Genomic DNA, 23,842 nt, shown 5'->3' with positions numbered 1-23,842 from the left:
CTAGCTATCTAGCTAGGCTCCTCTAAAGCTAACGTTAGTAGTTGTGTTAGCTAGCTATAGACTATACCATTCTAGCTAGTTTTAGAGGATGATTAAACTGCTTTTATTAACTGCAATTTTCCATGAAAATTTGTGTTTGCTCTCTCATAAGGCAGGCAACCAGGCATGCAGGATAGGAGGGTTTCTTCCACTAGGTAACACACAGCTGATTCCACAGACCGGAGAGGAGCGTGATCGAAGAAAGAAACCAAGTGCAGAGTTAAACAACGAGGTGCTGGTGCAAACAAACAGCTGTTTAAAGGCGTAGTTGATGAGGCTCTGTATAGGGTGTAGCTAGGAGACCATTGTGAATCCACCTGTCGCAACGAGCGTGGGGGTTAACTTCTTTCTTTTCCATTGCAAAACGTTTTTCTATGATGTGAACTAATTAATGTCTGATAAACGCATTCGGGGATGCTGCTTTGAAATTGGTGTGGAGGTACCCCACCAGATTGAAAAGTACAAGGGCAAAATCTGTCTCGCCACATGTTTTCTGGTGGCTCTGTCTCTTTCAGACCCAGAAATCTGTTTATCATGTCGTATCAGACTTGTTATGAAGCATGAGTGTGTATTAGCCAACCTGACAGTGTGTGTGTGTGTGTGTGTGTGTATATATGTTTGTGTTTGTGTATATTTTGATTGGCTCGCTTGTTGATCTTTCTGTCAATTCTCATTCATTGTCTTGTCTGTCCCTCAGTGATCAACCTACTGGAGGCTCTCAACATGTCCCGCCCCTTAAAGGGTGTATCCAAAGTCCAGGGGGAGTGGCCTGGAACCCAGGCCTACAAACTCCGCCCCCGCCCCCGCTCACCTCACCTGACCCTTCCCGAACAATACTCCCACTACCTTGTTTCCTCACTGCAAGGCAGTCTGGGAATTCACCTGATGGCACGTCAGGGTGCAGACTCCAGTGGCACTCTGCTCTCTTTCTCCTCCTCTTCCTCTTCCTCGCCCCTCCTCCAACTCTACTCCTCTACCCGCTCCAAATCTCTGCGTCTGGACCACCAGGCTGGCTTGGAAGGCCAGGGACTTGCCAGTGTCCTGTTCCCAGGAGGAAGTCCCTTCTCTGGGGGAGGCTGGGTGCGGTTGGCCCTGGCCCTGGAGGCTGGCCGTGTGTCTCTGTTTGTAGACTGTAGAGAGGCAGTGGTTATACAGAGAGACAAAGAGGAGAGAGTCAAACTACAGCTGCCCCCAGACCTAGTCATCACACTGGCCAGCACACAGGGTGACATGGAGAGCAAGTTCACTGTGAGTAAACACACTTGCACACATATATTTACACACATGCAAGTATGCACTCGATAACTGTTTCTCTTTCTCTCTCTCCCTCTCTGTCCCCCCTTCTATTGCTCCATCACTGTCTCTCTGTAGGGTTATGTGCAGATAGCTGAGATCTCTACCAGAGCGTATCAGAGGCGTCCGTGGCAATGTGACAACATTACAGGTACAGGTTTTTTAACCTGGCTATTGGTTTTATGGCTACTTTGCCATTAAGACAAGTCCATGTCATTCTCTACGAATGAGGAACTGAGTGTACTAATCTATTACTGTAGTATTAGCCCTCCTTCAGCTCCTCACACTCCCTGTCATATAATAATCCAGCCATTATGATTGGCTGGAACAGGGTCATGAATTTTGACCTCTTTGACCTCTAGTCCTCTCTGATCTCACTCTGACAGGACCACCCTGAGGCCAGACCACCCAATCACAGAAAGACGTGTGTGTGTGGGGGGGGGGGGGGGGGGGTTGTATTACTATCCTTGTGGAAAACCCCAAAAGTCCCCACAAGAATAGTAAAACAAGGAAAATTCTCCCTCGTGGGACATTTACCAGGTTCCCACAAGGACAAAGGATATTTTAGGCTTAGGGGTTAGGTTTAGGGTTACAATTAGAGTTAGGGTTATAATTAGGGTTAGGAGTTAGGGTTATGGAAAATAGTATTTTGAATGGAAATAAATGTTAGGTCTCCACAAGGATAGTAAAACATATGCGGGCATGTGTGCTCGTGTGTGTGTGTGTCCTCTTGTAGATGCTTGTGCGTGTGTGTGCGCTGTGGGCTCTGGGGACTAGTGTAGATATTATCCGTGGTCCCCCGGCTACTTCCTATAGGTTGTTTATTAATGAGTTCTAAGTTTAGAGTCTAACTGTTAATTCACATTTTCAGACGGATTAACTACTGTTTTTGTATTAGATCAACTGATTACTGGCTTCCTCCTCTCCCTCCCTCTTTCACTCTCGCTCCCCTTTCCCCTCATCCCCCCTCACTCACTCTCTTTCTCTGTTCTTCTCCCCTCACCCTTCCCCTCTTTCTCAGATTCTCTGCATGGCCCTCCCCATGCCCAGCTCAATAACTCTGCTCCAGTAGACAGGGTTGACAGTGGACCTGGGCTGGAACCTCAGCAGGATATAGCCAACTACCAGCCACATAACCCCTCTCTCCACCCCCATCATCCCCAGGGCGACCAGCCCCAGAGGGGTGGGGTGCTTCTGGGTCCTCCAGCACCCCATGGGGTGAAACCTGTGTCTCAGTTCCAGGGCGAGGACTGGCTGAGGGGGTTGGAGGAGAGGCTAGAGGGCCTGGAGCGCATGCTGGACATGGTCAAGGCCCAGGTAGCCACAGCAAAGTCATGTATTATATAATGTGATGTTTTTTTAAAGATTTCAATGGGCAATTGAGGTATACTCATCCTTATTCACGCAAGACTGACTATTGACTATGTATTTCTGTGTGTGTGTCTCTGTGTGTGTGTGTAGAATGTGGACCTGCAGGCGCGTGTGCAGTATCTGGAGGGGTGTGAGTGTGTGAGGCGTGGGTGTGTGTGGGAGGGGAGACAGGTGGAGGAGGGGCATCGCTGGGAGACGCACCGGAACACATTCTGTACCTGCACCTCTGGACAGGTCACCTGCTCTGCTCCTACTGACGGTCGGTACCGTACTGCACACACACAAACACAGGCATACAAGTGTTTCACACTAAGATTTGTTTCAGCAGCAGTGGCAAAGTAAGTGCGGGTGGTGGGGAATATACACATTTAGCCATGGGGCAGAGATACATTTTCACAGTTTTAATGCTAGTTTCTTGCAATTCTACACATTTTTCATGGGGCTAAGATGAAAAAAATGCTGTTTTAAAGCAAATTTCTTGCAATTCTACACATTTTGCCATGGTTTCACACTGGGCACATACATCAATTCAATGTATTTCCACATTGGTTCAATGTCATTTCATTAAAATTATGTGGAATCAACGTTGATTCAATCACCGTGTGGATTTTGACGTGTTCTTATGTTATCTGAGTCACTCAAACATATAACAAAATCAATGGGGGCCCCATGCCAGGACATTTTTGGTTTGTTTTTATTTTGGTGATTGTTAGGTCTCAAAGATGATCCTATTTAAAATATGTAGCTCCATTATATACTTCACAGTTCCTTCAGAAAGTATTCAGACCCATTGACTTTTTCCACACTTTGTTACGTGTCAGCCTTATTATATATTATATTATTATATAGAAAATAAAATGGTCCTCAGCAATCTACATACAATACCCCATAATGACAAAGGAAAAAACATAAAAACTGAAATAGCTTATTTACATAAGTATTCAGAACCTTTTTTATGAGACATGAAATTGGGCGCAGGTGCATCCTGTTTCCATTGATCATTCTTGAGATGTTGATTGCAGTCCACCTGTTGTAAATTCAATTGATTAGAGATGACTTGGAAAGTGCATGTCAGAGCAAAAACCAAGCTATGAAGTCAAAGGAAGGTCCGTAGAGCTCAGAGACAGTATTGTGTCGAGGCGCAGATTTGGGGAAGGGTACCAACACATTTTCCAAGGTTCCCAAGAACACAGTGGCCTCCATCATTCTTAAATCGAAGAAGTTTGGAACCATCAACACTCTTCCTAAAGCTGGAGCAATCGGGGGAGAAGGGACTTGGTCAGGGAGGTGACCAAGAACCCAATGGTCACTCTGTCAGAGCTTTAGAGTTCCTCTGTGGGAGAACATTCCAGAAGGACAAACATCTCTGCAGCACTCCACCAATCAGGCCTTTATGTTAGAGTGGCCAGACAGAAGCCACTCCTCAGTAAAAGGCCCAAAAGGCACCTAAATACTCTCAAACATAAGAAACAAAATTCTCTGGTCTGATGAAACCAAGATAGAACTCTGTGGCCTGAATGCCAAGCGTCACGTCTGGAGGAAACCTGGCACCATCCCTACTGGGAAGCATGATGGCGTCAGCATCTCTCTGTGGAGATGTTTTTCAGTGGCAGGGACTGGTACTAGTCAGAGGCAAACATTAAAGGAGAAAAGTACAGAGAGATCCTTGATGAAAACCTGCACCAGAGCGCTCAGAACCTTAGACTGGGGTGAAGGTTCACTTTCCAACAGGACAACGACCCTAAGTACACAGCCAAGACAACGCAGGAGTGGCTTCGGAACAAGTCTCTGAATGTCCTTGAGTATCCCAGCGAGAGCTCGGACTTGAACCCGATCAAACATCTCTGGAGAGACCTGAAAATAGCTGTGCAGCAATGCTCCCCATCCAACCTGACAGAGCTTGAGAGGATCTACAGAGAAGAATGGGAGAAACTCTCCAAATACAGGTGTGCCAAGCTTGTAAAAACATCATATCCAAGAAGACTCTAGGCTGTAATAGCTGCCAAAGGTGCTTAAGCAAAGTACTGAGTAAAAGGTCTGAATACTTATGTAAATGGTGATATTTCAGTTTTATTTTTATTTATAAATTAGCAAAAATGTATAAAAAAAAAACGTTTTTGCTTTGTCATTATGGGGTATTGTGTTTGGATTGAAGAGGGGAAAAAATGATTTAATCAATTTTAGATTAAGGCTGTAACCTAACATAATGTGGAAAAGGTCAAGCGGTCTGAATACTTTCCTAAGGCACTGTACCGTATATCTGGTTTAAGTATCAGATTTTTGGGAGTGGCGGCAACGTTTTATGAATATGGGTAAACACTGCACACACACACACATGCACAAGACACAAACAACACTCACCCACACAAGCATCCAATGTGTGAAACAAACAGAGGCATACATTGCTGCCCCCCCAGAATCCCGCCCGTGTCGTAATGGGGGTGTGTGTGTCTCTTTGACCTCTGACCTTGCTGGGTTCCGCTGCCTCTGCCCCCCCTATACCACCGGGACATACTGTGAAACACAGCTAACACAGGTACTACCACATAGAATAGACATTTAAACTATTCTAGATTAGTGTATTAGACTAGACAAAACTTGACCATACTAGTGTAGTGTGTTGGTGTGATCCTTGTGGCTGCTTGGTTTATCTGACAGGTCAGCAGAACATTTGACAGGCTTGAGGTGGGTCAGAACTCTGACAGGTTTGGACACCACTTTATAGAGTTTTGTGTTTTCTAGAGTTGTGTGTTGTAGAGTTTTCTTGTGTCCTGCAGAGCTGTGTGTTTTCTAGAGATGTGTGTGAGTACTGTAGAACTTTTTCCTTTCCGGGGAAATCACTGTCAAAAGCTCTTGAGGACCACCATTAACAGTCGCAATTTTTATTTAACATAAAATATCTTAGCCGTCAAATTTAGAGTACATTTTTACAGCGAATGTAACAGATTAAACATGACCCCACTAAGCCACCCTGCTTCTTGACAGACTGCTTGCTTAACCCGGAAGCCAGCCGCACCAATCTGTCGTACAGCTGGCGACCGAAGTTATTATTTTTGGAAGAAAAACAAATTAAAACAATTGAGGCCCACCTACAGTACCTCCGCATACCACAAGTTAAAAACCACTGCTGTAGAGTTGTGTTGTAGAGTTGCGTGTGAGCTGCAGAGCTGTGTTTTCTAGAGTTTTGCTTTGCTGTAGATTTGCATGCTGAGTAGTTAGTTTTGTAGATTTTTCCTAAGATGTAAATAGCGTGTAGTGGTCTGCTGTGGGGTAGTGCTGTGTTGGTAAACAATCTGGGTTGAGTTTCCCAAAGCCTTCATAGCTAAAGTTGTACTTTTCTCTCAAGGACTGAGACCCAAATTACTCTGAAAGTCGATTTATGTTCAATCCGAGATCTGCAGTGGCCACATAGCATTTACAGCAATGCGGCCTCTGCAGAAGTCAGAACATTCATACTTCTTGCACTTCGGGGAGCTGTCATACGCATCCAATAAATTGGTCTGCACCACACCACTCGTAGTGATTCAGATATAATCTCTTTAGCCATCCAGCTAATTACGAGCAACTGCCTAAACGAAAAGACAAAACATGACCTCTTCTGAGATGTTGGAGTCCGTTTCCCAGCACTTGACATAGGAGCTCAGCCAAGATAGCATGAGGGTAAAAGGCTGCACAGTTTTCCCACCTGCATCTCCATCCCGAATCTCACAATTGCCCCCCGGCAAAAAATAGCATAGATTTAGGCTATTGTTTATATGTGTATTTCACACTATGTTGAGGTAACAATCAGAGTATAATGCTTGATTGTATGTAAACCCCAACACATGTTCATGTCATCGTTATCAATCAACTGCATTACTGTTAAAACCGACTTTGACTGCCACCACCACTTTTTACAAACCTGAAAAGGGACAACTTCTAAATGTAATGCAGTGAAAACAGCCAAATATATCCAAATGGGATTTTGGTAACCATATACTGGGCCTGTTACAATATATCAATCATGACGGATTTGACAAATATCCACTTTGTTAGATCAGATTTGTTGAATGTGTGCCAATCCAGCATCCTTCTATCCCCCACTATCTGCTCTCCATTGACCTCTTTACCGCATCTATCCCCATTATCTCGCCCGATCTCTTTCCAGGCGTTCAAACTCATGTTGGTGTCTTTTAAATTCCTACACGAGGTATCATAAAGATGTATTTTATTTGTGAACTTGTTCTTAACAGTGGTGAGAGGAGGACGGCTCATAATAATGTCTGGAACAGTGTGAATGGAATGGCATTAAAGACATGGAAACCATGTGTTTGATACAATTCCACTGATTCCACTCCAGCCATTACCAGGGGCCTGTTCTCCCAATTAAGGTGCCACTAACCTCCTGTGGTTCTGATAGCCTTTCATAAAAGTTATCCATGTTTGTTGTCAAGGAAGTTGTCAAGGAAGTTAGTTTGTGTTTATACAGGATGTACCACCCCCACCAACCATCAACCAATCATTTCAATGCGGCGCTATACGGAGCTATGCAGGGCCCTCCGCATTGTTGCTAAATTTGGGAGGTGCACGGTGTCACCGTATGGAGCTCGATTTGGCCTCTGTAATCCTCTTGAGGCTTAGCAATTGCAATCACACCCGCCGTACGGAAACCTCCTGACCGCATTGCTGGATCAAGTACAAATCGTCTTTTAAACAAAGTGCTTCATTCATTGTCAAAAATACATTTCTCAATTGTTACTCTCTCAGGCCTGGTGCGGCTAGGTTGTTGAGAGAAAAACTCCACTTTATCTACGAGGTTTTCTGGAAACTCGCACTGCTTTGTAGTACTTAATGCCTAACATTAGACTAGCATTGTCCTGATGTTTGATGGAGAATGCTGCACTGAGTTAGGGAGGGTTAAAGGCGCTGTGTGTGTGTGTGTGTGTGTGTGTGTGTGTGTGTGTGTGTGTGTGTGTGTGTGTGTGTGTGTGTGTGTGTGTGTGTAGGCATGCTGGCAGCCCCGTCCAGAGGGCAGCTGTAGAGGTCAGAGTTTGCCTCAGCGTCGCTGGTCCTTCAGCCCCGCCCATGGCCGCTGTGACCACTTCCTGTTCTGCACAGGAAACAGCAACAACAACTTCCTCTCCCTCGAGGCCTGCCAGGAGCAGTGCATGATGGGAGCCTGCTGCTTCCGCCTGCCCAAACCGAGCCCTCTCATTGGCTACGACAGCCAGGGCAACGGTCGCCATGGATACAACACAACCTCCAACCAGGAGCAGAGTGGAAGGGGCCAAAAGGAGGAAGAGGCATGGTTTGGAGAAATAACTGACAAGGAGGACGGATCTGATCACTTTGGTTACCAGTGGTTCAACCTGACCAGGCCAGACCAGCAGAGAGAAAGAAAGGAGGAGAGAGGGAGAGAGAAAAATGCTCGTGGGTTTGACGGGACAGATGCTGATTTCATCTACAGCTGTGAGTACCTGTCTGTGTCAGCCTGTCAGGCCAGGGTCAGGGACCTGCAGGGTGAGGGAGAGGCTGTGAGTTTCTCCCCCGGCCAGCGCTGCTCTGAGGTGGGTTGCGTCCACGCCTGTGGCTGCCTCTACCATAGCCTGCCTCGGAGCTACGGGGAGAGGTTCAGGCATGGCTGTGAAGAGTGTTTGTGTGATCAAAGCGGAGCGGTGCAGTGTGGGTGTAGTCAACTGACACAGCGGAAGGAGATACGAGACCTGACCCTGAAAGAGAGACGCCAGTACCAACGAGCCATCAGGAGGCTCTACGCACAGCCAGGTACACCTGTGTACAGCTAACTCCCAACTAGATAGTTACACCTGTGTACAGCTAACTCCCAACTAGCAAGGTACACCTGTGTACAGCTAACTCCCAACCAGCTAGGTACACCTGTGTACAACTAACTCCCAACCAGCTAGGTACACCTGTGCACAACTAACTCCCAACCAGCTAGGTACACCTGTGTACAACTAACTCCCAACCAGCTAGGTACACCTGTGTACAACTAACTCCCAACCAGCTAGGTACACCTGTGTACAACTAACTCCCAACTAGCTAGGTACAACTGTGTACAGCTAACTCCCAACCAGCTAGGTACACCTGTGTACAACTAACTCCCAACCAGCTAGGTACACCTGTGTACAGCTAACTCCCAACCAGCTAGGTACACCTGTGTACAGCTAACTCCCAACCAGCTAGGTACACCTGTGTACAGCTAACTCCCAACTAGCTAGGTACACCTGTGTACAACTAACTCCCAACCAGCTAGGTACACCTGTGTACAACTAACTCCCAACTAGCTAGGTACACCTGTGTACAACTAACTCCCAACTAGCTAGGTACACCTGTGTACAGCTAACTCCCAACCAGCTAGGTACACCTGTGTACAACTAACTCCCAACCAGCTAGGTACACCTGTGTACAACTAACTCCCAACTAGCTAGGTACACCTGTGTACAACTAACTCCAAACTAGCTAGGTACACCTGTGTACAACTAACTCCCAACCAGCTAGGTACACCTGTGTACAACTAACTCTCAACTAGCTAGGTACACCTGTGTACAACTAACTCCCAACCAGCTAGGTACACCTGTGTACAACTAACTCCCAACTAGCTAGGTACACCTGTGTACAACTAACTCCCAACTAGCTAGGTACACCTGTGTACAGCTAACTCCCAACTAGCTAGGTACACCTGTGTACAACTAACTCCCAACCAGCTAGGTACACCTGTGTACAGCTAACTCTCAACTAGCTAGGTACACCTGTGTACAGCTAACTCTCAACTAGCTAGGTACACAGGTGTACAACTAACTCCCAACCAGCTAGGTACACCTGTGTACAACTAACTCTCAACTAGCTAGGTACACCTGTGTACAACTAACTCCCAACTAGCTAGGTACACCTGTGTACAACTAACTCTCAACTAGCTAGGTACACCTGTGTACAGCTAACTCCCAACCAGCTAGGTACACCTGTGTACAACTAACTCCCAACCAGCTAGGTACACCTGTGTACAACTAACTCCCAACCAGCTAGGTACACCTGTGTACAACTAACTCTCAACTAGCTAGGTACACCTGTGTACAGCTAACTCTCAACTAGCTAGGTACACAACTGTTGTTGTTTTGGCTCTGTACTCCATCACTTTGGATTTGAAGTGATACAATGACAATGAGGTTAAAGTGCAGACTGTCAGTTTTAATTTGAGGGGTATTTTCATCCATATCGGTACACCGTGTAGAAATTACTGCACTTTTTGTGTCATGATGAGTGTCATGTAACAGGGGAGGTTAGCATTTTTGTGGGAGTATGATATTTGTGTGTCTAACTTCGTCACTCATCATTATCCACGATTAATGTAGGATTATCCGCAATCATGGTAGCATCCACATTAATGTAGAAGTGTTTAGAAACATATTCTATTGTTATTTACAATAAAAGTTACTCCAAAATGACACAATACCATTTATCATTCACTTCTATAGGGCACAAAATAATCTGAAACATGACCAAAACAAAAAGCAAATGGATCCAACAAATTTGTAGAGTCACAAGCTTGATGTGGCTTTGCGTGCTATGAAAATGGGACCAAATAATTAACTTTTGACTTCTTTAATACACATGTAAATGAATTTGTGCTAATACTTTTGGTCTAAAAGTTTTTCTAAACGGTTCAACCGATATGGTTGAAAATACCTTCAAACTAAAGCTGTCAGTCTGCACTTTAACCTCTTAGTCATTGTATAATTTCAAATCCAAAGTGCTGGAGTACAGAGCCAACTACAAAAATTCACTGTCCCAACACCTCAGGATTTCCGTTAGCTAGTAATAGCCGGCTTTTGCCCCCCCCCCCCCCCCCCCCCCCAAAAATAATGAAAAGCCGATTAAATAAAACTGCCGCCGGTCAATTGGCCGGGAGAAAAAAAATGTTGCATTACTAAATAATACTTTTTTAGCCTAAATTGGTGCTTGTGTATTTTTGTTAGTCGTTATGTTTATCACACATGCACAGCATACAGCTACAGAGCCTATTCTGTCAGACAGTGCGAGCTGCTGCTACAGCTCCTCAAAAAGCGAATTTGTTACTGCAAGAGTGAAACATTGTTTTATAAGCCCAATCATTGCGCAACAATTATAAATTCAATCGTATGTTAAAAACTGTTTTGATGGCCACGATTAAAAAGCGCTGCTATTTAAATTTCTCAACTGATAATTGAAGCACATTTCCAATTCGCTATTCAAGTGCATAGGCAACGGTAGGCAGGCTTCATCACGTCACACACCAACTTACAATGAGCTGGAGGCAGTATGCCTTTTGAACACATATACTTAATTGTTTGAAACCTGAACATTTTAATGAATATTATGAGGCATGTCTTGCTTTGCTTCAAAGTAAAATCTGACCTTAAAAAAATACTTCCATATGCTATTGACACCAGAGCTTATTTGTCTCATGTTCTATTGGTTTTCAAATCAACTTTCTTTCATTGTCCAGTAGCCATAGGCACGATCCTAGTCATATTAGCAATCCATGCTAGTTGTTGCATCTTTAGATCTCCCCTCTTTCTAAATTTCGAACAGATATTTTCATCTCTCTCACATAAAACCTCTCGCATGTGCAGTGAGCTTTTGACAACAGTGTGTTCCCGCTAATTGCATTATGCAAAGAACTTTTGCGACTAAAAACAACAAGGTAACTAATGTAAAATATACTGTGTCTGTAAAATGTATATACTGTAGGTTCAGAACTTTTGTGAAACAACAGAGATAGATGGGAGGGGTTGAGGCTAGCTGAAGAATGAGATTCAAAACAAACAAAAGATAAATATTGTAAACTACATTGTGTCTGTAAAATGTACATAGTATGTATAGTAGAAGCTGGAAGTAAAAGCCTAAGTGTTGTTGTCCATTAGTTTACTCCAATTAGGGGAGGGGTGGTAGGGTTCTGGGAAAATAATAACGGAAAATATACTTAAATATATATATAATAATATATATATATACAGTTGAAGTCGGAAGTTTACATACACCTTAGCCAAACACATTTAAACTCAGTTTTTCACAATTCCTGACATTTAGGTCAGTTAGGATCACCACTTTATTTTAAGAATGTGAAATGTCAGAATAATAGTAGAGAGAATTACTTATTTCAGATTTTATTTCTTTCATCACATTCCCATTCTCAATTAGTATTTGGTAGCATTGCCTTTAAATTGTTTAACTTGAGTCAAACATTTCGGAAAGCCTTCCACAAGCTTCCCACAATACGTTGGGTGAATTTTGTCCCATTCCTCCTGACAGAGCTTGTGTAACTGAGTCAGGTGTGTAGGCCTCCTTGCTCGCACAGGCTTTTTCAGTTCTGCCCACAAATTTTCTATAGGATTGAGGTCAGGGCTTTGTGATGGCCACTCCAATACCTTGACTTTGTTGTCCTTAAGCCATTTTGCCACAACTTTGGAAGAATGCTTTGGGTCATTATCTATTTGGAAGACCCATTTGTGACCAAGCTTTAACTTCCTGACTGATGTCCTGAGATGTTGCTTCAATATATCCACGTACCTTTCCTCCCTCGTGATCCCATCTATTTTGTGAAGTGCACCAGTCCCTCCTGCAGCAAAGCACCCCCACAACATGATGCTGCCACCCCAGTGCTTCACGGTTGGGATGGTGTTCCACAGCTTGCAGGCCTCCCCTTTTTTCCTCCAAACACAACGATGGTCATTATGGCCAAACAGTTCTATTTTTGTTTCATCAGACAAGAGGACATTTCTCCAAAAAGTACGATCTTTGTCCCCATGTGCAGTTGCAAACCGCAGTCTGGCTTTTTTTTATGGCAGTTTTGGAGCAGTGGCTTCTTCCCTGCTTTCAGGTGATGTCGATATAGGAATCGTTTTACTGTGGGTATAGATACTTTTGTACCTGTTTCCTCCAGAATCTTCACATGGTCCTTTGTTGTTGTTCTGGTATTGATTTGCACGTTTCACACCAAAGTACGTTAATCTCTAGGAGACTGAACGTGTCTCCTTCCTGAGCAGTATGACGGCTGCGTGGTCCAATGGTGTTTATACTTGCGTACTATTGTTTGTACAGATGAACGTGGTACCTTCATGCGTTTGAAAATTGCTCCCAAGGATGAACCAGACTTGTGGAGGTTTACAATTTGTTTTCTGAGGTCTTGGCTGATTTCTTTTGATTTTCCCATGATGTCAAGCAAAGAGGCACTGAGTTTGAAGGTAGGCCTTGAAATACATCCACACCTCCAATTGACTCAAATTGTGTCAATTAGCCTATCAGAAGCTTCTAAAGCCATGACATAATTTTCTGGAATTTTCCAAGCTGTTTAAAGGCACAGTCAATTTAGTGTATGTAAACTTCTGACTCACTGGCATTGTGATACAGTGAAATAATCTGTCTGTAAACAATTGTTGGAAAAAGTACATGTGTCATGCACAAAGTTGATGTCCTAACTGACTTGCCAGAACTGTAGTTTGTTAACAACAAATTTGTGGAGTGGTTGAAAACGGAGTTTTAATGACTCCAACCTAAGTGAATGTAAACTTCCGACTTCAACTGTATATACAATACCTACCAGTCAAAAGTTTGGACACACCTACTCATTCCAGGGTTTTTCTTTATTTTTACTATTTTCTACATTGTAGTAGTAGTAATAGTTTGTCAACATTTTAAGCTAAACGATCTGATCTGTTGCATCAGCCTCATTGCTTTTTCAAGTTTTCTTTTCATGTAGCCTAGGCCTACTGGTTGCATAATTTTGGGATCTATCGTCCCACAACTGTCCCAGAGTCTGTTTGGAATAGGCTATTTTTTCTTACACAGAACAACAAGCTGACCAATAGAATAGGTACACTTTTCTCCTATGGGGGATATTAGATTGACATAGGCTAGTGATTTTGCTGTTCGTTACCCATCTTGATGGCTGAGGAAAAGTAAATGTGGCAGTTATTCTAACATCTTCAAAGTGCGCACGCGAATTCGGACACCGCCGTTACATCTTCTAGTTGCATATTCTGTTAAGATGAATAAACATGAAGGTGATTTCTGTCATTCTAAGCATCTTGGGTGGACGCCTTAATCAGGTTAATGTGTCAAATGTCCGTTAAATTATTATTAAATTAAAAGACTGACGGTCAAATGTCCGGCGCCACATCTTCCTAACGGAAACCCTGGATACCTGTACAGCTAACTCCCTAGCTAGCTAGACACACCTGTACAGCTAACTCCCTAGCTAGCTAGATACACTTGTACAGCTAACTCCCTAGCTAGCTAGATACACCTGTACAGCTAACTCCCTAGCTAGCTAGATACACCTGTACAGCTAACTCCCTAGCTAGCTAGATATTCCTGTACAGCTAACTCCCTAGCTAGCTAGATACACCTGTACAGCTAACTCCCTAGCTAGCTAGATACACCTGTACAGCTAACTCCCTAGCTAGCTAGATACACCTGTACAGCTAACTCCCTAGCTAGCTAGATACACTTGTACAGCTAACTCCCTAGCTAGATACACCTATACAGCTAACTCCCTAGCTAGCTAGATACACCTGTACAGCTAACTCCCTAGCTAGCTAGAGACACCTGTATAGCTAACTCCCTACTAGCGAGGTACACCTTATATATCTAACTCCCTACTACTTTATTATCCGTTTACAGCTTTAACTTAAAATGCTGCCAGTGAAATGTCCCTAACGGAAACCCTGGTACACCTGTATAGCTAACTCCCTAGCTAGCTAGGCACATCTGTCCCACAACTGTCCCAGAGTCTGTTTGGAATAGGCTATTTTTTCTTACACAGAACAACAAGCTGACCAATAGAATAGGTACACTTTTCTCCTATGGGGGATATTAGATTGACATAGGCTAGTGATTTTGCTGTTCGTTACCCATCTTGATGGCTGAGGAAAAGTAAATGTGGCAGTTATTCTAACATCTTCAAAGTGCGCACGCGAATTCGGACACCGCCGTTACATCTTCTAGTTGCATATTCTGTTAAGATGAATAAACATGAAGGTGATTTCTGTCATTCTAAGCATCTTGGGTGGACGCCTTAATCAGGTTAATGTGTCAAATGTCCGTTAAATTATTATTAAATTAAAAGACTGACGGTCAAATGTCCGGCGCCACATCTTCCTAACGGAAACCCTGGATACCTGTACAGCTAACTCCCTAGCTAGCTAGACACACCTGTACAGCTAACTCCCTAGCTAGCTAGATACACTTGTACAGCTAACTCCCTAGCTAGCTAGATACACCTGTACAGCTAACTCCCTAGCTAGCTAGATACACCTGTACAGCTAACTCCCTAGCTAGCTAGATATTCCTGTACAGCTAACTCCCTAGCTAGCTAGATACACCTGTACAGCTAACTCCCTAGCTAGCTAGATACACCTGTACAGCTAACTCCCTAGCTAGCTAGATACACCTGTACAGCTAACTCCCTAGCTAGCTAGATACACTTGTACAGCTAACTCCCTAGCTAGATACACCTATACAGCTAACTCCCTAGCTAGCTAGATACACCTGTACAGCTAACTCCCTAGCTAGCTAGAGACACCTGTATAGCTAACTCCCTACTAGCGAGGTACACCTTATATATCTAACTCCCTACTACTCTATTATCCGTTTACAGCTTTAACTTAAAATGCTGCCAGTGAAATGTCCCTAACGGAAACCCTGGTACACCTGTATAGCTAACTCCCTAGCTAGCTAGGCACATCTGTATAGCAAACTCCCTACTAGCTAGGTACACATGTATAGCTAACTCCCTACTAGCCTGGTATACCTTTACAGTTAATGCTAACTCTAAGAACCAGGTACACCTGACAGCTTAATCTAGTAGCTAGATACACATGTATAGCTAACTCTACTAGCTAGGTACACTTGTACAGCTAACTCTACTAGCTAGGTACACTTGTACAGCTAACTCTACTAGCTAGGTACACTTGTACAGCTAACTCTACTAGCTAGGTACACTTGTACAGCTAACTCTACTAGCTAGGTACTCTGTACAGCTTACTCTACTAGCTAGATACACTTTTACAGCTAACTCTATTAGCCAGGTACTCATGTACAGCTAACTCTTTACTACCCAAGTGTATAGCTAACTGACATTTGTTCTCTATTATACCTTGGATCAGTCTTGTTTTCATGTTGGATTTTGTGTAGGTGTATGGGATGGTTTCACCAAGCTGAGAGCTGAGTTCTCCCCTCAGGCTGGTGACCACACCTACTTCCTGCCCTGGCAGCGCTACTTCCTGCGGGTGGTGGAGCAGGAGCTCCAGGCTGTGTCGTCATGCCAACTGGGTGTTCCGTACTTCGAGTGGACGGTCGACTCTGGTGATCTTTTGACCTCAGCTGTCTGGCAGCCCGAGATGTTTGGAGGGGACGGAGAGAGAGAGAGGAATGGCGAGAGGGAAAGGGATGAAGAGAGGGATAGAGTGAGTGAGGGGGATGGAGAGCAAGAGAGCAACTATGTCTCAGGCTGTGTCCCCCACCACTCCTTCCAGGGCTTGTCTGCACGGTTTCACTGGTCCCCCTGTCTACGACGGAGCTTCAACACCTCGGTTAGCCTCATGATTTTACAATTTTCCTCATGTTTTGAAGCTGTATACACTATGAAATGATTACTGTATGTCATTGCTAAAGGTCAATAAAGTGATCTTTATTTGTCTGTCATGTTTTCCTCTGACGTTGTCCCTTGGTCTCAGCAGGTGTCTGTGCCTGACGCGGTGAGCGTCCAGAGGCTACTGTCTCAGGGAAACTTCCTGTTGTTCTCCCAGGCTCTGCAGGGGCTGTCTGGGCTATTTAGGCTCTGGGTGGGGGGCCACATGGCTTCTCCTCTGGCCGCCTATGACCCCCTCTACCTCTCACACGCCGCTTTCATCGACAAGCTCTGGACACACTGGCAGGACAGGCACAGAGACGTGCACACTCATGAAGAAGCTCATGGGCACACTCACCTACACACCAAGTACCCGGTGAGGCAGCGTCTCGTCAAGATGAAGCCGTTCGGCATTGCTCCTGATGATGTGATGTCTTCACGGGAACAACTGTGTGTGGTGTATGTACCCATAACCCTCGGAGCTCCCTGCAATGTGACATCATCACTCCTTGCCGAAAGAGGGAAGGGCCGCCACAGAGGAGCGAAAGACACTGCCAGCTATCACAGAAAGAGACAAGATACACAAAACAACCATAAACACAGCACCTATGATTACAATGCACAAAGCTATGATGGCTTTGACCACAGTGGTTACAATCGCAATGGATATGACAGACAAGGTTTCAACCGCATGGGCTGGGACCTGCTTGGTTACAGTAAGGATGGTTTGGACCGTGACCACATCGACAGAGAGGGCTATGACATTTCTGGATACAACCGCTATGGGTTTAACCGCCACAATGTTACATGGTTCGGGATGCGCTGGGATGGATTGTTTATGAGGGGGGAGGAGAGAGAAGAGGAGACTCAAGGGGAGAAAGAGAAGGAGAGTGAGGTGAGAGAGGAGAGTAGAGAGGAGGAGGAGAGAGAAAGAGAGAAGGTTATGTCAGAGCTCTTTAGCGACAGTGGCTACAATGTTTATGGTTTCGACCCCTTTGGTTTGGACCGGGGTGGTTTTGATGCATTTGGATTTCGACCAGACGGTTACGATAAGGACAGCTGTAACTGGTTCTACAACGGACCGCACTACCTACGGTTCTATTACCACACCCAACAGCAGCTAATTTCAACCAATCAACACACTCTTAACCACATTACAAGAACCTGCTCTCCAATCACAGCCCTGCCTCAGCACTGGCCTTTGCAGGATTGGATGGCTCTGGATCAAGAGGAGAGCCAAGCCCTGATTGGTCAGCTGGAGCGGGAGTGGGCGGGACAGAAGCATTCTGATGACTACTACACCCACAAGGTGATGTCACAGAGGGGACGGGGCATTTGGCTGCCAATCACCCCAGACAGCAGGTAACCATCGGTCAATTAGAGAGGGGGTGTAAACAGTAGCCAGTGAGTCGTGAATATATCTCTTTAGAGTAGAAGTTGTTATTGTATCTTCTCATTGGTTTGTGTGTGTGTTGTAGGTTTTGTTTTGAACTACACTGGTTTTCCGGTTGTCCTCTTGGCTCTGCCCCCATGACCTGCCCTGACCTCTGCCGTGAAGCCCGTTGTCTTGGTAACCCGATGGCTGAGTGTCGTTTGCGGAACTGTGGCTCCTGCTTTACTGAGTGGCTTGACCCAACCACCGGAGCGTACGTCATCTGCCAGGGCTGGTAACCAGTGCTGACCGGCGCCCATGTCATTCAGCGTAGTGGAAGATGACTAGAAAATGCTTTTTTATCATGAAAAACGTATGCAGTTCGACATCAGAGCTTTCATTACCAAGGCTGGTTACCAATTCTGGAGATAGGACACTTTTCTCTTTCTGGAATACACTTTGATGATGGGTTGGAATGAAAGTCTGCACACCCTGTAGCACTTCCTTTGAATATTTAACTGAAGTAGGAGATATTTAGACATTAGGAGGTGTAATCAATGTACCACACTGTATTAGATAAAGGGAGTGAATGTTTCTAGTGTTCTTTGTTGCTGCTTTTACTCTTCATCTATTAAGCTGTTTACCCACCACATGATATTCACCACACACACACACACACCCTGGCATTTGTAAAATGTGTCTTTGTTCTGTCATGTTCCCTATAGAAATGAAAAGGTTACTTATTTTTAAAGCAAGTTCCATCTCCACACACACATATACACACAGTAGGCCGGTATATGTCGAATGGGTCTCTGTTCTGTCATGTTCCCTATAGAAACGACCCTGTTGGAATGTACTGTAAACATGATATTATGCCTTCAATCTCTCTCTCTCTCTCTCTTTCTCTCTCTCTCTCTCTCTCTCTCTCTCTCTCTCTCTCTCTCTCGTTCTCCCTCTCTCTCTCTCTCTCTCTCTCTCTCTCTCTCTCTCTCTCTCTCTCTCTCTCTCTCTCTCTCCCCCCTCTCCCCCTCTCTCTCTCCGTCTTCTCTTAATTTCTCTCTCCATCCCTCACACTCTCTCATTCCTACCACTCTCTCTTATCTTCTGTCTTAATCAGTTTTTATTTCTCTTTCCCCATTCTCTCTGTCTACTGTCTTTGTCTCCTCTTGTTTTTTTATGTCCATCTTTCTTTTCTGCCCATCTCTCTTAATTGTTTCTGATGGCATCCAGCCGACACACACACACACACACACACAAACACGCACTCATACACTCTTTGATCTTTCTGCATTGGCCTGCATGCTCGGATGAGTGGCGGAAATGCTTCCTGGCATTGGTGGGCAGCCTCACACACAGACACACACACACACACACACACACACACACACACACACACACACAAACTGTTGCTCTGACAAGTCAATTGTGTGTTAATGTACTCACCGGGGCAGTCTCTAACTCTGTACCACCGCAGGCACCTCTGTTTATGGTTACAGCTGTAAAACATCTCTCTCTGTGGGTGTGTGTGTGTGTGTGTGTTTGTGCGCATGTGTGCGTGTGTGCGTGTGTGTGTGTGTTTGTGCGCATGTGTGTATGTGTGTGTGTTATATGAGCAGCATGCTGTTGTGTCATTACTAAAGAGGAAAGCCAGATGTTCTGGAGAGAGACGGAGAGAGAGTTAGAGGGAGAGAGAAGGAGAGAGGGAGAGTGAGTTGGAGGGAGAAAGAGGGAGGGAGGGATATCACACAGAAACACACATTCCAATTACCAGGGTATTATTTATTCTTAGGTCTGATTGTTTGTCAGATGAGTGCATACTGCTGCCAAACTAGACACTCACCCCCCCCCCCCTCCAAAGCCCACTACCCCAGTATACCTTAAACACGTCCAACATATACACACACATACTTGCTAGCATGCGGACATGGACAGATACGAGTACACAGAACAAACATACACACCTCCCTAACCTCTCTCTCATTCTGTCTGTAGGGTGTAAGTTGGACGGTCGTGCCTATAATTCCTCTGTCAACACCATCGATGGCTGCCAGACCTGCACCTGCAAGGTGAATATGTCTGCCATACACTGACACATACACTACGTACCAACATACACTTCAACACTTACATACATTGACTAAATTATGATTCTTTGCTCTTTCTTTCTGTGGGTTGTGCTAGGAGGGTAGTATGGTGTGTTCCCCACCTTCCTGCCCCCCCCTCGACTGCTCTGAACAGGAGACACTTCATGGAGAGTGCTGCCCTCGCTGTAGAGGTTTGTATAATTCATACTCTGACAGAAGCAATCATGTGTTCTTATTACTGACATATGCATTTATTTGTGATGGGTGTCTGTAGGTTGTATCCATACAGGCATCCATTACCACCACAGAGCTAAATGGAGACCATCAGAAAACCCCTGTAGTCTCTGTTACTGTCTGGTGAGTCTCTCTCTCACTTGCTTCCTTTCTTTCTCCTTTTTTCTCTCTCTCTTTTGTTCTTTCTATTTCTCATAATCCACTAGAGATGGCTTCATGTGCTGACAGGAATTTACTTTTACTGTAGATTAATTTCCTGACCTTTAACTTTTGCCAGGAGGGTGTTGTTAAATGTGAGACAGAGAGGTGTAGCCCTCCATGTCGGAACCCTTCCTCCCCACCACCCAATACCTGCTGCCCAGTCTGCCATGGTGAGACACCCTGTCTGCGTGTGCGTGCGTGTGTCTGTCTCTGTGTGTCTGCGTGTGCGTGTCTGTGTGTGTGTGCGTAGAATTGAGTATACAGTGACAGTGTGTGATTATGTGTGTTTCAGGTTGCGGAATGAACGGCCAGGACATCCTGAATGGAGCCCAGGTCCCTAGTGTAGACCGCTGTCAGGAGTGTGTGTGTATGGTAAGACTCGGAGAGAGCTCTGTGTCTCTGTATGTCAAATATTTGTGCATACAGTATGTGTCTAAAACAGACCCTGACGTGTGTGTGTGTGTGTTTCTCCTCTCTCTCCTCAGAATGGAGATGTCCTCTGCTCGCCTAGACCCTGCCCTGCGGTTTCCTGCCCCAACTCTGTCCGTCGCCCCGGAGACTGTTGCCCACGGTAACACACACATAAAACCACCAGTATCATAGCTGTAGTAGCACATGTAGTTAAATAAGCATCATCTTTCGCCTGTGTGTGTGTGTCCTAGGTGTGAGCAGTGTGAGTATGACTCTCAGGTGTTGATGTTCCCCTCCAGGACAGATCCCTGTCTCCGCTGCCATTGCTCTGTGAGTACTGACTATGTGTGTGGACGTGTTCAAGTCGGGAATCAGTATGGCCACAACAAAAAAGTGACATATTGGAAGTCTATGAATAGGCTGTTGAGGTGTCATTTGATGCGTTTCTCTCTCTCCTATAGGCTGGAAAGTTGTCATGTGATGTGTATCTCTCTTACCAATAGGATGGAGAGGTGTCATGTGAGCGTATGGATGCATCATGTCCACCTCTGCGTTGTAGCCACCCTGCGACGCCTAGAGGACAGTGCTGTCCCACCTGTGATCGTGAGTTCAGCCTGCCGCAGTCTTTACACTCTAACTTCTAACCTTCACCACTATCTATCCATCCCACCTCTGTGTGTGTGTCTGTCTCTGCAGAGTGTGAATACGAGAGGAGAGTCTACGTTAATGGTAATGTTTTTAACCCAGCTGGAAGTGGACCCTGTGTCCAGTGCAGCTGCAAGGTGGGTCTGAACTCACACACATAGATAGACATACACACATTGATGCACATCCTAACAAACAATACAGAAGTTCTGAGTGTGTGTGTGTGTGTGTGTGTGTGTGTGTGTGTGTGTATGTATCAGGATGGAAATGTAAGGTGCCAAGAGGAGAGGTGTCCTCCGGTCCAATGTTCCAACCCCATCAATAACCCCCAGTTCTGCTGCCCCATCTGCAAAGGTACCACATATTATTTTGCAACAATGATAACATCCTATACATACAGAGATAAAGACAGGAATATATCTTTACATAATCAATCCTACACCCCCCCCCCCCCCCCCCCCCCCCCTCTCTGTCTCTGTCTCTCTCTCTCTCTTTTTCTATAGTGTGTGTGTTGGAGGGGTTGAAGTATGAGGAGGGTTCTCAGTGGCAGGTCAAGGGCTGCACCAACTGTACCTGTCTAAACGGAGAAGTGGTGTGTACACACACCCACTGTCCCCCCACTGCCTGCACACACCCCACGAAGACCACCGGTAAGACAGTGTGAGTGTGCATGTCTGTCTGAGGGTATTTATTTGAAATGGCTATCTTTCTTTTCCATTCTCATTCCATTCTCTTTTTCCTTTCTCTCTAGGTTTGTGCTGTGCAGAGTGTGAGCGCTGTACCTTCGATCAGCGTATCTATAGCAACAGACAAACCTTTACACACCCCGACCAACCCTGTCATACCTGCACCTGTCTGGTGAGAGGACACACACACAGCCAAACATACACACACACATATAACATACTGCAATATAAAATTGCATAACATGGTCCTACCCCCCACTCCCCAGGAGGGTACGGTGCAGTGTGTGAGGAGAGCCTGTCCCCCCCTGAACTGTTCCAACACACACACACCGCACGGAGAGTGCTGCCCTAAATGCTCAGGTACTCTTCGCCTAAAACACACACACATATATTAACACACATATATATTAACCTTGTAAATGCAAAACCTGTGTTTTCTAAGTGTATTTTTGCCTGTGTGTTTGTTCCAGACTGTTCCTTTGAGAACCGTGTGTTTGTGGACGGCGAGGTGTTCCCCAGCCCGGTGAGTGTGTGTGAGGAGTGTGTCTGTGTGTCAGGGAGGGTTGACTGCCACGCATCAGAATGCCCCCGGCCTCACTGCACCACCCCCCTCCCAGGGACCTGCTGCCAGAACAACTGTAACGGTACACACACACACACACACACACACACACACACACACACACACACACATGTATAGTGTCAAACCATGTCTAAGTAATGAACACCTTTTTGCAGGGTGTAGCTACGCTGGGAAAGAGTACCCCAACGGACAAGAGTTCCTCCATCCCACTGACAACTGCAGGACCTGCCACTGTATCGTAAGAACACACACATGAGCGCCAATGTTGAGGGTTAGCTGTAATCCCGTGTTTTGCCCATTCTAAAATGACCATCCTACTGTAGCTCAAGGTTTGAGTGACAATCCCATATGCCTACAACCATGAACCTGTTAGGCCCATACCTTGTGTGTGTTGTAGAATGGTAACGTCCAGTGCTTGATGAGGAGGTGTCCACCGCTGGCGTGCTCCATCCCCAACCTGCTGCCTGGAGAATGCTGCCCCCAATGCCCAGGTACGCAACTACAGCCAGGGACAAAGATTGACTAATTGAAATTAAAAGTAAATGTATTATTTGGTGTCATAAATTATTCTATGTGTCTGTGCAGTCCCCCCTGCTGACTGTGTGTATGAGGGTCGGCCCTACAGACACACTGAGCGTTTCTACGACCCCACTGACCCCTGTCGATCATGCCTCTGCACCAATGGGACGTCTCGATGTCAGCGCAAGCCCTGCCCCCTCGCTCACTGCTCACACCCCATACAGCAGGAGTGCTGCAGGACCTGTGACGGTACGACACTTCATACAGTTTACATAACATGACATTATACTTCATACAGCCTGCATTGCATGACATTACACTTCATACAGCCTGCATGGCATGACATTACACTTCATACAGCCTGAATGGCATGACATTACACTTCATACAGCCTGCATGGCATGACATTACACTTCATACAGCCTGGATGGCATGACATTACACTGCATACAGCCTACATAACATGACATTGCACTTCATACAGCCTGCATAACATGACATTACTCTTCAAACAGCCTACATAACATGATATTACACATATAGCCCACATGTGTGTGTTTCAGGCTGTCTGTATGAGGGTCGGGAACGGGCCAATGGGGAGTCGTGGGGTGATGTGTCGGACCCGTGTGGAGTGTGTGTGTGTCGCGAGGGTTCTGTCCACTGTGAGAGGAAACGCTGCCCTGCTGTCAGCTGTCCCTACCCAATACAGAGAGAGTGCTGCCTAGCCTGTGATGGTGAGACACCTTGTGGGATATTGTGTGTGTGTCTAAATCAGTCCCTGATTAGAGGGGAAGGACT

The 23,842-nt window shown here is 45.4% G+C and overlaps 2 protein-coding genes across 2 annotated transcripts in view; both read left to right on the top strand.

Annotated features, from left to right (window-relative positions):
• Positions 1-23,842, top strand: part of LOC110496478 (kielin cysteine rich BMP regulator) — a 43,256-nt gene that overhangs the window by 3,619 nt on the left and 15,795 nt on the right. Inside the window, exons 2-23 of the mRNA XM_036955850.1 lie at positions 737-1,287; positions 1,411-1,483; positions 2,354-2,649; positions 2,794-2,962; positions 19,674-19,747; positions 19,863-19,956; positions 20,040-20,122; positions 20,277-20,370; positions 20,493-20,572; positions 20,686-20,771; positions 20,863-20,941; positions 21,115-21,214; positions 21,308-21,393; positions 21,517-21,610; positions 21,760-21,906; positions 22,008-22,114; positions 22,209-22,302; positions 22,413-22,586; positions 22,681-22,763; positions 22,923-23,016; positions 23,111-23,293; positions 23,608-23,778. Coding sequence (XP_036811745.1) covers positions 737-1,287; positions 1,411-1,483; positions 2,354-2,649; positions 2,794-2,962; positions 19,674-19,747; positions 19,863-19,956; positions 20,040-20,122; positions 20,277-20,370; positions 20,493-20,572; positions 20,686-20,771; positions 20,863-20,941; positions 21,115-21,214; positions 21,308-21,393; positions 21,517-21,610; positions 21,760-21,906; positions 22,008-22,114; positions 22,209-22,302; positions 22,413-22,586; positions 22,681-22,763; positions 22,923-23,016; positions 23,111-23,293; positions 23,608-23,778 — 3,012 coding nt within the window. The remainder of the gene's footprint in view (positions 1-736; positions 1,288-1,410; positions 1,484-2,353; positions 2,650-2,793; positions 2,963-19,673; positions 19,748-19,862; positions 19,957-20,039; positions 20,123-20,276; positions 20,371-20,492; positions 20,573-20,685; positions 20,772-20,862; positions 20,942-21,114; positions 21,215-21,307; positions 21,394-21,516; positions 21,611-21,759; positions 21,907-22,007; positions 22,115-22,208; positions 22,303-22,412; positions 22,587-22,680; positions 22,764-22,922; positions 23,017-23,110; positions 23,294-23,607; positions 23,779-23,842) is intronic.
• Positions 15,038-18,618, top strand: LOC110496468. Its single transcript, XM_021572399.2, has 3 exons — positions 15,038-16,271; positions 16,419-17,671; positions 17,788-18,618. Exons 1-3 carry the CDS (start codon positions 16,080-16,082, stop codon positions 17,978-17,980), a joined length of 1,638 nt encoding a protein of 545 aa, XP_021428074.2. The 5' UTR covers positions 15,038-16,079; the 3' UTR covers positions 17,981-18,618.

Source organism: Oncorhynchus mykiss, chromosome 2, assembly GCF_013265735.2.
Source record: "Oncorhynchus mykiss isolate Arlee chromosome 2, USDA_OmykA_1.1, whole genome shotgun sequence".
Taxonomy (NCBI): Eukaryota; Metazoa; Chordata; class Actinopteri; order Salmoniformes; family Salmonidae; genus Oncorhynchus; species Oncorhynchus mykiss.
The sequence above is the reverse complement of the archived record's forward strand: the minus strand, read 5'-3'. Positions and strand labels throughout refer to the sequence as shown.

Bases quoted from the DNA above. Each gene is read 5' to 3' on its own strand.
- LOC110496468 (XM_021572399.2), top strand. From the start codon at position 16,080: ATGTTTGGAGGGGACGGAGAGAGAGAGAGGAATGGCGAGAGGGAAAGG. The intron at 16,272-16,418 runs GTTAGCCTCATG...TGGTCTCAGCAG, and splicing joins GACGGAGCTTCAACACCTCG to GTGTCTGTGCCTGACGCGGT. The intron at 17,672-17,787 runs GTAACCATCGGT...TGTGTGTTGTAG, and splicing joins CCAATCACCCCAGACAGCAG to GTTTTGTTTTGAACTACACT.